We start from the raw sequence: 14,848 nt of genomic DNA on the forward strand, positions 1-14,848 counted from the left end.
ATGACAGTCTGCTGAAGCCCCACTCCTGGTGGCCATCTTGAGATTTTTACTGCACTTTTCACTGTTAGGAGTCCTCTCCTCTGCTTAGCTAGTATTTTTGCCTTTTTTCAATTGAAATTGATATTTTTCTCCAAAACTTACTATCATCGATTTGTCCCACAAGCATGCTCCCTCTGACAAGAAGAGGTTGAGGTCCTTTGAGGATGCCCCTTCCCAGGGGATTCAGAAGAAGGTTAAACATCGCGCTGATGACCCCCAATGGTCGCAGTGGTTGCAGAACCTAGTTCGGGTAGGTTCCGATCCCCATCTCTATTGACGTCCACAGTGAGCCTGCCAGTTGTGGGAATGCCCTCCAGGATGGAGTCCTTGACTCCTTCGAAACATAAGTGTACAAATGTGAGGTCTTCAGGTGGGCCATCGAAAGCCTTGACGACACCTTTGTCAACCAAGACCATAGCTCCATCGATGACTACTTAGTCATCCAGGACACCATGTTCACTGATGATCCTGTTGACGACCACGACTCTGTTGATGACTCTTCCGGCTCCCGTTTCGTTGCCGACCATCACTACTTTGTTGAAATGAGTGGCTGCCGCTACCGTAGTGTTTACAGTCAAGACGACGGCTACCTCGAGGTTGGCTCTGCCTCCACGGCCACCAGCTGCTGAGCGGCTCCCCCAACGCCCATGGCAGACGAGCCTGTCCGGGTACAGGTGCCCGTTGTCGCGTCATTCTCTAAGGATTGTGGCATGGTGAAGGAGCTGCTGCCTCCCATTTATTTCCTTCCCAGGCCTGTGAGGATGTTTCCAATGCCAATGGGGTCCCCTAGAAGGTCCCCGCACATCTACACAAGTTGTGACAACCATATACCTGAAGACTATTATTTGGATCATGAAGGGGTTATTGGTCCTGGGATGGATCTTTTGTACTGGTTTAGCCACAGAGGCACTTCAACCCAGAGCCGTTGCCAGCGGCTCCAGTCGTACCTACACCAGTGCCCAGTGACATGTCAATGGACATTGACTGCCCTCCACACCTTGGTGTCGGAGATAAAGCAGAGGTTGTGGCAACTCCTGTGCCTGGACCAGTCTGCAGCCCCCTTAAGCCACCGACTCTAAGCCCTCTCAGTCCAAGCCCTGTGAGAAACTTGCAGGTGTCTCACTTGCTAGTCCCCGGGGATCTGTCATCCAGGTGGCAAGGACACGGCCATTGTTATTGGATCCAGTTACTGGGGGTGGACCAGTGTGGGAGGATCACCTGGATGGGGAGGGGTCCTCGGGGAGTGGAAGTGGGACACCGACAGGTGAGATGCAATATCCCCCTTCTTAAATCACCTTTTCCCCATCCTACCCCATAGGATACTCAAACTCTACCCCCCCTGCCCTCTTTCTGACACAAACACTTTTGCACACCACGAAAGATGACGGACAAACACCAGAACAGTTTACCTGACATGTCCCACCACAAGGGTCAAGCAAAGTCAGGCAATTGATCAGAATCACACACACCTGACGGCCCTTTCCCTTCCCCACAGGGATAAAAGGTGGAGCACGATAGCACAATAAGAGCAAGGTACGACGAGAGCGCTTACTCAGCACGGCGGTTCAAGAGGAGGCGAAAGACGGCACGAAATGAAAGGGTGACAAGGAGAGAAGCAACCTTGCCCTTGCCAAGCCAGGCCTTTGAAACCTCCACAGAAGGGACCGTAAGACTGCGAACAATAGCCAGTGTGTGTTGCAGCAGATGTCAACGTTACACCGGGCTCTGCTCCGCTGATAACCAAGCCAGGGAGAGATGCTGGCCACCATGGTACCAGCCTTAACTCCAGAGGCAAGAAATGCCAAGCCGTTCATCACAGCCAGTGAGTCAAGGGGTGATCCGATTAGAAACCAAACTGTGACGAATTAAAGTAGCAAGCGGCTAAGTGAAGAAAGTACATAGAACTGTTGGTACGAAAGGGGAAAAAGCTATAGAGGAGGCAGGCACCACGTGGGTGCTCACTCAGGAACCTCTGTGTGACTACCCTGTTGTTGAAACTGCCATTACCAGAAGACCTTGGGAAAGGCGAAAAGGGGTTGAAGTGGGAATACAGGGGTCTAGTAAAATCCTGTGAAGCTAAGGGAAGTGAATCCTGCATTGTAAGATCTGTTAAAGAAACTCTGTTATTGGAAAGGTGGCGAGTGTGAACCCGATGGAGGGATGCAGATAAAGAGGGGGCAAAGCCAAAAGTCTCAATGAATAGTGTGTTGACAAAGTGAACCCGGCAGAGGGATGTCCACCATGAACTGTTTAAAAATACATTAAGAGTTGTGAATCTCAAAGATGAGATTGTGTTGAAAGCTGTAAGGGTACCAGGCGGAGGGAAGGCAAACAGTCGAGTGGGGTCTGAGCCCGGAAGAGGTGGATCGAGGAGTATGAAGCCATCACCCCACCGACACGTGAATGTAAGAGACATCTTTTTAATACAGGCTAGGGTAAAGCCGATGGAGGTAGGCTGATATTCGAGAGGGGTCTGAGCGCAGAAGAGGGGGGACCCCCAGGGGTGAAGAGCTATCACCTCCAGTACAATCAGAAAATAACTTTAGTTTATTATTTTGAACCCATCAGACCCTCGGAAGCAAGAAACGGAACTACCGAAGGTCCTGATATTGCAAATAACATTTTAGTGGATCTGAGCCCAGAAGAGGAGGGCACTTGTTTATGAGCACGATTATATCTCATATCAGGGGTGAAAAGGCATCACCCAACGTACAAGCAGAAAGGAACTTTTTTAAATTATTTTGGAATACATCAGGTCCTTGGAGGCAAGAGACTTTTTGTAGAAAAGATACTTAACCACCAAAGGCTCTGATAGCTGAGAGCGGAACTGTTGGTTCGTGCTGGGAAAGCTCGAGCATGTGCTGTGCCCTGGGGTTCCACCTTGGCCCATGCACAAAACATAGGGAAGGGAGATTCCGACTACCGTATCCTGACTTATTCTTTGTGAACACTATATTCTGACTTATTCTTTGTGAACAATTCTTTCTTATGAACCTCATCCCCCACTCTGTTTGTATTTAGCGTAAGGATTAGCAATAGATTTTTCTTAGTACAGACTTTTATTTTGACAAGACGCCACTAGCACTCCCTTATTGTTATTTGATGGTTGTAGCTTGCTCCCATTATAGATTTAGGTTTAGATTAGGTGTTTTTCCAACCCGCATATACAGTTTAATAAACACCCTTGAACTGTGATCACTTGTGTCTGTCTTTACTGTTGCCACCGTGAGTTTCTTATAGCCCTCCAAGGCCAAAGCGGCATCCTAGCCCTGCAGGGTCCAAGCGTCAGTCGATGTAACCACAACCGACACAGCCCCAGAGGCCGTTATCTCTGGTGGCAGAGGAGCCACCACGCAGAGATACATGTACCGGCACAGAAACTTCCACAACACATACGGATGAGTATGAGGACTATGTCCCGTCTGACGGGGAGCCTCTGGGTGCTGACAAGCCTGCCAGAGCATCACCCCTGGACAAGGTTGATTCCTTTCATGCCAATAATCTCAAGGGCATCTGCTGTCTTCAATCTGGTCCTGGACGAAATGGAGGGGTTCCATTTTCAACACCTGGAGTCTTCACGGAAGGCAGTCATGTTCTTTCCGCTGCTGGACGATGTTTGGGAGGAAGGTTTGGCCCTAATGAAGATGCTAAATACTGCCCCTCCCCAAAGAGACAGTCTATAGAAGTAGTACAGGGTCCCGGACTCTGCCCCAGGTGCTCGAGATCGCAGCCTTCTCCGGACTCTGGTGTCTGCTGCCACCAGGAAGCGCTCAGCGAATCCCTCACCCTCGTCCATGGTGTCTCTGAATGCTGTGGGGAAGCGCATAATTTACACCGCAGCTTGCACCATTAAGGCTGCCAATGCACTGGCTATCCTGTCCCGTAACGACCGGGAACTCTGGTATAAACCCTGGCCTATCCTAGACTTCATGCCGGATGACGGGAAGGCCGATGCCCTGGCCCTTTTACAGGAGGTCGAGGTGGCCTCGGACCATCCCAGTATGATGGCATTGGATATTGCAGAGTCCGGCTTCCGCCAGATGAGCAACCGGGTAGCCTTAAGGCAACAAGGTTGGCTGAAAGCTACAGAAGGTAGGGCGGACGTGGAGTCCAAGGTGGTAGACATGCCTTTCGATGGAGACAATTTTCTGTGAACAAGACACTCCAATCGATTAAGATTGACACAGAGACTGCACAATCCCTTGGGACTCTGAGACAGAGGAGTTCATCGTCCTTTGGTCCCTCAAAAGGGAAGTCAGGCAGGTCCTCCAAGGGGTACTCTGCTCCCAACTGCCAGCCCTCCTGCTCTACCACCCGGAAGCCTACAGGGGGCGCTCTCAAGCCTTTAGCAGTGGAGGACATTGGCACCGATGCCCACAGGTCAGGGCGCAGGTGCCCAAGCAGGCCTGAACCGGCCATGGATCCAAGCCCCCACTGTCCAAACCCAGTGGGCGGCCAACTAGAAAACTTTGTCATCATGTGGAAGACCATCCCCATGGACAAATGGGTGCTGGGCGTTGTCCATCAGGGACACAACTTGGAATTCCAACACGGGCGCCCTCTCATTCCTCCTGTGTTGCATCAAGAACTACACATGGTCCAGCTGCTGCAGGAGTTTCTGGTTCAGGCCATGGTAAGAAAGGGGGCGATAGAGCCCATCTCCCAGCACCTCCGAGGCTCTGGGGTGTACTCCAGATACTTTCTTGTACGGAAGAAGTCAGGAGGGTGGCAGCCAATCCTGGACTTAAGATGCCTCAACAAGTACTTGAAATCCCAGAAGTTCAGGATGGTCCCATTACAGCACTTGCTTGGCCATCTGGAAAAAGGGGATTTCTTGGTGACCTTGGACCTGGACTACGCCTACTTTCATGTACCTATTCACCCAAAACATTGGATGTTCCTACGGTTTGTGGTTAAGGGGGTGGCACTATCAATTCAAGGCCCTTCCATTAAGCCTAAAATCAGCTCCAAGGGTATTCTGAAAGTGCTTGGCTTCCATGTCGGTGCATCTATGTCTCAAGGGCATAAACATTTATACTTACGTGGACGACTGACTCATCTACTCCCGCTCTCAACTGCTGCTGAGCCAGCGCACTGCGGAGACCATATGCCTTCTGACAGAGCTCAGATTATCCAACTAACGGAAGTCTTGCGTGGAGCCACTGCAGAACCCTCTGTTTCTGGGCACCCGTCTAAACGCGGCTGCATGCCTGGCTTCCCCCCTCGGGGGAGAGAGACTGCCAGCCTGGGGAAGGTGCAGCACCCGTCAGCGACAACCGCAACAGTGCCAGCCATCAAGTCGCTGTTGGGCATGATGTCCTCCTGCATCTAACTAGTCTCATTCTACAGGCTCCAGATGAGTCCTCGTCAGGAGTTCCTGGATGCACAGTGGCTGCAGTTCACGGGCACTTTAACGGACAAGTTCGCCCTCAACCAAGGGTTCCTGCAAGCTCTATGATGGTGGGGAGTGTTGGGGAAGATTTCTCTTCGACTAATTTACCTCTGTTTGTGGAATCCCTCACCTCCAACTTTTTGCTTTTGTTTCAGCATTGTGACCTGACTTTTGTCAATGGACCACAGCCTTCAGCCGCACTCCACTGGGCTTTCACTCATTTTTATGGGGAAACTGACACGTCCTTCAGGCTGTCAGTACTGAGAAACTTTGTTTATCTTAGTCTTTCGACATTGTTGCCTCTTTTGGTACCATTTTAGCATTGAGCAAAGTACATTACTTTACCGCGCAATGAGGTCCTTGTGTTTTCTGGCCCTAGTCATCCACTAAGGATTTTTTTGGTCACTGGATGCTGTGCCTTGGAGTGGACTGGTGGCAGCAGAAGGTTTTTCGTGTAATTGTATAACTTTTTACCAAGCCATACTTCGCTTACCATGTTTGGCTCATGACTGTGGCTAGTGTCTGTCATGGATGTGCCACTGGGTCTTTTGTTTTTTGACCTTCCCCCTGGTCTTTGTGGTGCAGGAATTCATTATTTGGGTATGCAGTAGCCTGCAAACGCTGCATCTTTCGCGGGCTACAGCAGGTCACGTGTGTGGGTACCCAGGAAGTGTGCAGGGACAGTCTGGTCACGAATCCACACTACTGGTGCCAGGATGTCTGGTGTGCATGACAGCTACATTGGTCCCCGATTGGAACACTGCTGGTGTGCATGAGTAGGGCAGATCTCATTGGCCGGCTGGGTGTGAGCACTCACCGGACTTGTGGATATGCGCAGGGGTCCTGAATGCAGACCCATAGATCAGCAAAAGGTCCTAATCGACCTGTAGAAGGAGCAAAGTATCCAGAAGAGCCGAGCAGATCTGAGAACTATTCAGAACCACCCAAAAGACGATTGGCACCCTGAGCCCGTTGTTGTCCCGGTAGAGCCCTGCTTTGCGCTCTATCTCTAAATGCCTGCAAAGGTGCTCTAACCCCATGAGTGGATATCATTGGACTGTTGGAAACCTCAGCCCCCATCCAATGACCGTCCAATGCTCAGCCCCTGGCAGCCATCTTCAGATTGTTACTGCACGCTTCAGTATTGGGAGTCCTTGAGCTGCTCTCCGAGCTACTTCTAAGTTTTTTTGTGTTTTTCGACGAGAAAAGTTCAATTTGTTTCAAAGAGCCTGTGTGCTCCTTTCTTCATCTGCCGACAGCGGGGATCCATTGTCGGTGAAGTTCTGTGCCCCTCAAGGGCTAAGATTCATCGAAGATTCTCGAAGGCCATCTTGGGCCTACTTCGCGCCCTCCGACCATGATGAACGTAAAGGAGAGAAAGTCCCTCTAAAAGCCCTGAACCAATTGCGGGCTACGGAATGGGTTTGTGGAGGACAAGCACCTACAATGCCTCTATTACCTTCACCCGGACCATAAGGAAGTAGAGTGCAAGATATGCCTCGGTTTCTCTAAGAAAACGACGAAGGACAGGCATAGTCGGCTGGCGGCATGGCTTAACCCGAATAAGGCCTCTGACCCGTGCTCCGGGCAGGGTCATGCTGTGTCCAGGACTGGCTAGTCCGAGGAGCGGTCTTCTAAGTCCCAAGATCCTCAAGTCTGAGTGCACCGGATTCACCGCTGAAGTGGGTCTCAACGTGGATAGGGCGCGATCAGCATCATCTTCAGCCTCCATTGCCAGGCTTCCATCAAGCTCCTCTTCAAAGAGGAAGCCATCTAACTCGGCTTATCTAGGAGAGAAATGAAGAAATCTGAGAAGCCGCGGACAGAGGAGAAGGCGGCTGCGCAGCCCAAGCAGGCTCAACCGGCACAGGCAAAGACTTTGTCAGAGACTCCATCGACGGCTACTACTACCACGGCAACTACAGGCCCTGATTCTATGTGGGTGGCTCCCATGGTGCAGAAAGTGTCCCTGTCCCCATGGAGCGACACCAGCGCTGAGACTTTGGCAAAGTCTGCACGCACGCCAAAAGGGGTGAAAATACCGGCGCAGGTCCTGGTTCAAAACCCTAAGGGAGGAAAAAAGGTGTGCAAGGAGGCCCTGAAACATCCCTCCTAGGTTGTCGCCCAAGCCATGGAGGTCTCGTCCACAGCCGACGAAGATCAGGAGTCCATGCATACGGTCTACAATGGCGATGAGGGCGGAGGGCCTAGTTTTCCTGTTTTGCCTTCTCAGCTGAGGGACATTTACTTGGATGTTCTATCGACTCTCCACACCTTGGTGTCAGAGATCCAGATGAGAACACCTCTGGTACCTGTGGTCACCCAGGACCCCGGTCAGCCTCCGCTGAGGAAGCGCCATCTGACACCCCTATAGCAACCTCCTCCACCACATCGGGGCCCACCTCTCCCAGCAGACACAAACACGGGAACGGATACGACCACGACGACGGATGATGACGAGGATGTAACAGTGGCCGATGAGTCGCCACATTTGGATGTCCCACAAAGGGTTTCCCCCTCCGGACGAAGAGGTTTTGTTCCACTCCAAGATCGCCAGGGCCTTCAAAGTAATCCAGCTGGGGCCTGAAGAAACGAAGAAAGAGGGCTTCTTGTATCAAAGGTGAGAGGCCAAGAGGGAGACTATCATGGCGGTGCCCTGTCTGGGAGATATTTGGGAAGAGGTCCTAGCCCTCTGTTAAGTAGTGAGCCTGAGACACCAGAGGATTTTGACAAATAATATTTATTTTGACAGCACTTCAAGTTGCATAAGGGGGGGTTCTGCAAGAAGTCTCAATTCAAAATGAAAGTGCCAACCAGGCTTCTCAGAGTTCCCTTTTCTGAATGTGACCGGAATCATAGGTTAGTGTTTACCTTCAAGAAAACAATATCATACCATGAAGGAATACAATGGACCGGTATGTTTAAACAAGGCAGTTCATCACAGCCATTAGAATATTCCAACTCACCCCCCCCCCCCCCCCAGTTTATACCGGGACCTCACGGGTTAAAGTCCTCCATTAGCACCTTCGTTCGTGCCGTGTTGAGCGGTTTCTTTCACACGCTCGTCTGAGCACCCGCGGCAGAGAGATCCAGCCTTTGATTGCGAGCTGGCGTGTAAAGTTCCTCCAGTATTCTTGCTGTCCTTGAAGTGAAAGAACAAACTCCAAAACTTCCAGTATTTGTATCACCTTGTGAACAGTCCCTCTCGTGGTGACTGTGCTCTGCCCGCGCACAGTGTTGCCTGCCGTCTCTGTAGGGGTTCGTCCTGCGGAGTTCCCTCCTTCCTCTAATAAGCCCACCGGTGTTGGGAGCTGTTCTCTTCCCACTCGGAATCCACGCCGGCCGTCGCCTTCCACTCCTGAAAAATGAGACCCACGTTGAGGCGTTTAGTGCAGCTTTAAACCTGTGTGCCCCTCCTCCTCCCCAGCAATTAATCACAGGTGCTGTCTCTGGGCGCAGTACAGCCGATGCTAATTCCCCTCCTCCCTGCTCCATACACGCGGAATCAGCATGAGTTTTAACCCTTAACTGTGAGAGTCCATTCATATAAGGAAATGTGTATTTTCGCCTTCTTTCCCTGCTTTCTTTTCCCCCTTGCTGGCTTTTATATAGAGAATGCATCTGTTGAGGCATTCTGGGAGTTGTAGTCCGTGTCGTTACTGCAGCAATCATTCCGCCTGCTGTGGTGTGTGAGGTCTCCCCTTCTGTACTGTTCTGTTCTTTATCACTTTCCCATAACCTGTCCGCTGCTACAGGTTCTCTATCACACCCTCATGAAGAACCCTTGCACAGCTCCAGCCAAGCAGGATAGGCTGGAATAGAAGTATAGGGTGACGGACTCCGCAGCCAAATGCCTGAGGTCGCAACCATCACCGGCCTCTGTGGTGTTGGCGGCCGTGAGGAAACGGTCAGCCTATCGGTTTTCGCCATCTTCGGTCCCTCCGGACAGCGAGGGGAAAAGGATGGACTCCTTGGGGAAGAAGGTGATTTACACCACCATGTCCACAATCAAGGTGAAGATGGTTGGATTCTGACATGCTTGCAATACACTTAGCGTGACAAACGAGTGTGCCTAATAGTAAGGTGTAGAGTTAAGGGAGGGGTAGTCGCCATTTCTTTGTTATAACTTTGTAGGCATCTTCCCCCATTGCGACTTTTCCCCCGATAACAAAAACTTGTGTTCAATAATGGGTACTTCCCAAGTCACCATTAGCGGTAACTGGAAAGACCGCTAAAATACTATTTGTTGGCTATTGCAAGTACTTTTATGATCATGCAACATAAACTGGGAGAAATGTATGCCATAAAATCATGTTTTCCTCTATAAAGTACACATTTGGATTGTTTTGCTGTTGCTAAAAATGTGACTTGTCTAAATACAAGATAATGTATGCATTTTTAATATTGTAATGGTCATTATTCTCTTTCTCAGGTACAACAGTATCAGCGTGCGTTTTCACAGCAACAGGTCCTTTCCCAACAACAGTCCAATCCCCCTCAATATCTTGCGTCACCTCCAGATTTTTCACCAGCCTTAGTCACCAACACTTCATATCCACCAACTGTATCATCTGAAATAAACACTGCGTGCATTTCCCAGAGGCAAGTATCCCATTGCTTTCTTATTTGTCTATTGTATGTTATACACACAAGGCACTTAAAACGTTTCTACAAATGTTTTTCCGGACAAGAATTAGACCAATGCGTCTTCTATTTTTGCTACTTCTTGTGAGTAACCAGGTATGCTAAGGGCACCTGCGCTGTAAGTAGAATTTAAGTTAAGTAAATACCCCACAATATCCTCACCAGCCTCTTGGGAGTGTTAGAACACCCAATTGCTGCATAGGAGTAAGGACATTTATGCAGCCTTGCTTACAAGCTATCCACCACCCACAGACACAGAGAAGGTGGTGTAGTAGACATCCTGCAAACCAAATAACTGGTTTGAATTAAAATCTGGATGATATAGGAGGCAGGTGGTGCGAGGCGAGGAAGGGTTCTCCTCTTGCCAATTGTTTCAAACTTGTTTGCCCCTCTTGAAACCTTGGGCATCCACATTCACATTGCATACCCTTCTGCTGAGGCTGTTGTCTACATGAGGGATTTTTTAATCCATAGAGCCCAGAGGGCATGTAATCTTCCAACTGCACTAAATCCAACCATCTCTACCATATTCGCCACATTTGTGTTATACAGCCGTCAGGAGTCTTCCAACATTCTTTATAACTTCTAGCTTTCTGCAGATGCGTTATTTCACTTATAAGTGGAGCACATAACATTTGGAGAAGTTGCTGAACTACTGGTTTCTGTTCTGACTTCACACCTTACTGTCTTGGTCAAATTCAGCCATGTTGCCAGAAAGAGCTACATCCATTGCTCTTCACAGCTTGTGCCTGATGCAATCAAGGGAATGTGGTGGCAAATACCTTGCCAACCATGAATATCTGTTCTATTCCATGATGTTAAAGTTTACAAGATATTTGCGTATATTTAACTAGGAGAGAGAAAAGTGTTCTTTTCTTCACACAGAACCCTTAACGTAAAAACCCAGGATGGTACTACAAAGATGAGACTCTTGAGGTTAAATTATCAGATGAGTATAGTGTCAAGTGAAGGGAGGAAATCCCTTCTCCCAAGGAGAAAAGGGTGCCTTGTGGGTTGGGAGGGAGATGGCTATGCAGGGCATTGGTTGGATGTACCCCCCCCCCGATTGCTTCCTCTCCAACCTCGTAGTATGCTCGTTTTCAGGTTGCAGATTTGGCCGTAAATCCCAAATATTTCGTGCAAGAGATGTAGCCTTGTACGATCAGAGATGCACTGTTTTTCTTTTGCCACAAGTATATACCTGCATCAGCTGCTGAATGGTATCAGTTTTTTAAGATTGCAATGGTCATTTGGCAGCCCAACAGACCCTAAAGAAACCCACCCGGAATCCTTATGAATCTACCAAACAGATGTTTCTCAAGGGACGAGAAGTCTACCCGTACCCCTGAGGAAGTTGTGGTGGACTCGATAATGGCACCCAGCTGCAGACAGACCCGAATGTGTCTTCCAGAGCAGGGATAGTTTGTGACTCAGATCCCACAGTTTCTAAGCTGCCTCTTACCCTGCTGACCTGAACTGCATTGCGAGGGAGACACCAACTGTTTTACCATGAACGAGCCTGTGTTTGCAGTAGGCACTGCTGCCTGGGGAGATTGAGCTGCAGGTGAGGTCCTCTCAAGCAACTACAAGCTGTCAGTAAATGGGGCCTGGCACATCACCATCACTACGGGGTGAACACAAAGTACTGATAAGGCATCCCTTAGCCATCCCTTCCCTTGGTGGTTGTGCAGGGGATCCTCCAGAATAGGGAGAGGTCTGCGGATATGACTACTGCACGTACGAAGGAAGACATAGCACACAGTCCTCTTATCCTTGCTATTGCTGATCCGTAGGTTATCCGTGCTTACTCCGCAGTGAATACCAAATTGAAAAGTGTCTCCTGACTTCATTGTTTATTCGGATATACAAAACATCCCTCAAACACGAACAATATAAAACATAAGTCATTAAAATACAGCATGTAAATATAGCAATTGCCTTAACGAGTTCAATACCTCTAGACAAGAACATTAAAACAATAGTTCTGATGCTTGTTAATCTGCTTAGAATCTCATGCTGTGCATATAGTCCGACATCCAGTTGTCACTGCAGAGTATTACATCTTGTCTTTCGAGAATCAAAAGGGCATGTCGACATGGGCGTGCCTGTAACACTATCCCTAACGTGACGTGTAGTGTACCCAAAAAGCCTCCCACATCGAGGTCCCTCAGATTGTTTTTTCCCACCCAGCATACTGGTCGCCTTATCCAGAGCTCGTCCAGAGAAATTGCTTTTTTTCTCTTCGACCTTTGGTCGTAATATAGGTGTTGTCCTGTTTGCAGGGTCAAATTCCCTTGGAAGGATAGACACCGTAAGTGTAACCAGTGTTTACCCCTCAATCACGAGTCTGTTTTCGCGGCTTGCAAGCTCCTGCGCCCGAAAACTTTGAAGGAGCGCTGTGTTAAGCAGTGGTCAGCCTATGGAATGTCACAGGCCGAGTCTGGTTCTCCCACTGCCACGGCCGCCGATTGTGACGAGGGGTTGAATGACGAACTAGCCTCTGATTCGGAGGCGATTGACCTCTCGGCGGTGGACTCTCACTTTGCGTCGTCTGTCCCCGCCCCGCTAGGTAAGACCTAGGTCCTGCTATGGGGAATGTACACCCCGGGGACAGATGCACATGTTCCCCACACTAAAGACACAACACATGGGACGTTTTTTTGACTAAACAGTTGAAGCGGTCAATAGCGCCAACGGGCACAGCAAAAGCTTCGGCCCTGCCCGCCGACCGTCAAGGTCAGCAGCCCTCCCCACAACTGCAGGTGTACCTTGCCCCTCGACCTACTAAATCAAAGGGCGCTGACCCCAATATCCACCATCCCGTTGAGACGCATCGGAAGAAGGCCGAAAAAGCCCCGGTTCCACCGAAAGTAGTCGCGCAACCAGAGGCCCGTACTTCAGAACTTCACGATGATGAAGTGATTACCGAGAGCATCGCCAGGATAATTTTGGCGGATTCTCACAAACAAAGGTCTAAGGATTCATTGAAACCCAAGGACAAGCACAAGGATTCGTCGAAACCCAAGGATAGGCCGAAGAATTTACTGGAACCTATGCAAAGGCTTACAGACAAACAAAAGGACACGCGTCAACCGTCGGAACTCCGAAAAGACTTTTCAGAAGCTCCTGAAGGGATTTCTTTGGCGTTGAAGAAAAATCTCGACGTTTGCAAACGGAGGATCCACTAGATGAGCCCCTTCCACCCCTGGACCGCTCTGGCTCATCTGTTTGGATCAGAAAAAAAATTGAAGGATGTATGAACTGGCTAGAGAGATTTGTGGAACTCTGAGAAGTCCTCCCCCAAGAGGTCTAGGGAGGAAAAAAACCCTCTCTCTGTGGCTAAACTGCAGAGGGTCTTTGACCTTACTCAAGATGAGGAGGAATACATTTATGACCTCACTGAGGAGGAGGCTCAAAATGAAGATCACTTTATTGACTCTGAGGAGGTCCATTTAGACCCCACTGAGGGTTGGGGGGGTAGACCCGGGCTCCATTGATCCTTGCCCTTGGCAGTCACCTACTCCAACACCGGAAACTGATGCCTTGTGCCTGGACTCCCCTCCAACCACCCCCCACTAGATAGGCCTCCCCGGTGGACGATCAAATGGCTTTCAATGCCATATTCAGGAAAGCAGCGGAACACTTCAATATTGCTACTCAGGAAGCCGTTCCAGAGGCTGATTTTCTGGAGGACATTTTGAAAGAAAAACCTCCTGCCAGCCAAGCTATTCCTCTACTAAATTCAATTAAAAAAAGGTTGGCCCCTTTATTAACATTGCACTTACTAGATCAGTGAATCCGAGGATAGAGAAGCTTTTTCGATCCTCACCCTCTAACCCCCTCTACATCGGGGGTCATTCTACTCCAGATTCATTGGTTGTTACAACTACCACGAAAAGAGCAGGGGTTCCCATATCCACTGGGGAGGCACCCCCTGACAAGGAATGTAAGAGACCTTACGCTTTGGGGAAAAGGATCACAGCTGCAGCAGCTTACTCCACTTGCATCGCCAACAATACAACGTTGTTTGCCAGCTATGCTAATGCGCAATGGGCCAAGCTAGAGGAAGACCTTCAAGAGGTCCCTGAGCCACTGCAAACCTGTCTGCTCTCAACAGTGACAGAGGGCAGGCAAGTTAACCAAAGTATGCTAAAAAATACTTTGGATGCAGCAGAAACGGCAGGAAGGTCTTTGGCTCAAGGTACTCTCCTGAAAAGGCATACATGGCTAAGAAACTCTGGGTTCAAGCCAGAGACACAAGCTTGACTTATAAATAAACCAGTGGAGGATACTAATTTATTTGGAAAGGAAGTGGATGGAAGCCCTCAACTGCCAAAAAGGAGCATGACACCTTTAAGACTCTGGATCAGATCACCCAGAGACCTTCACAAAGAAGGGGGAGCAGGAATAGACGTTCCTTTCGTGGGCAACGATTCCCTCAGAATCAATACAGCTTGGGGAATAACTGGTCCTCTCCCCAAGGAAGCAGCAGCTACAACACCCCATAACCCACAAGGGGGCAACAACGCGGTAAAGCAAGGGGCCAAAACTCTACCCCTCGAGGCTACCCGGCCTCAGGCTAGAAATGACCTGCAGTTCTGGGTCCTCTCCCATGCATCCCCAGTCGGGGGCCGGCTAACATTGGTTTTTTGAGCATGGGAGGGAATAACTACAGAACAGTGTGTGCTAAAGACAGTCGCCCACTGTATAGAATTCAGCCGGACCCCACAGTTCAGACCGCCATGAGCAAGACGCCTGACGCTAGAACATCTG

General features: G+C 49.6%; 1 protein-coding gene across 1 annotated transcript in view; it reads left to right on the forward strand.

The window, feature by feature from the left end:
• The window catches only part of BMP2K (BMP2 inducible kinase), a 1,074,721-nt gene that overhangs the window by 914,842 nt on the left and 145,031 nt on the right, over positions 1 to 14,848 (forward strand). The window contains exon 13 of the mRNA XM_069626343.1: positions 9,864 to 10,033. Coding sequence (XP_069482444.1) covers positions 9,864 to 10,033 — 170 coding nt within the window. The remainder of the gene's footprint in view (positions 1 to 9,863; positions 10,034 to 14,848) is intronic.

This window comes from Ambystoma mexicanum, chromosome 6p (genome assembly GCF_040938575.1).
Source record: "Ambystoma mexicanum isolate Mex_15411 chromosome 6p, UKY_AmexF1_1, whole genome shotgun sequence".
In the NCBI taxonomy this organism is placed as follows: Eukaryota; Metazoa; Chordata; class Amphibia; order Caudata; family Ambystomatidae; genus Ambystoma; species Ambystoma mexicanum.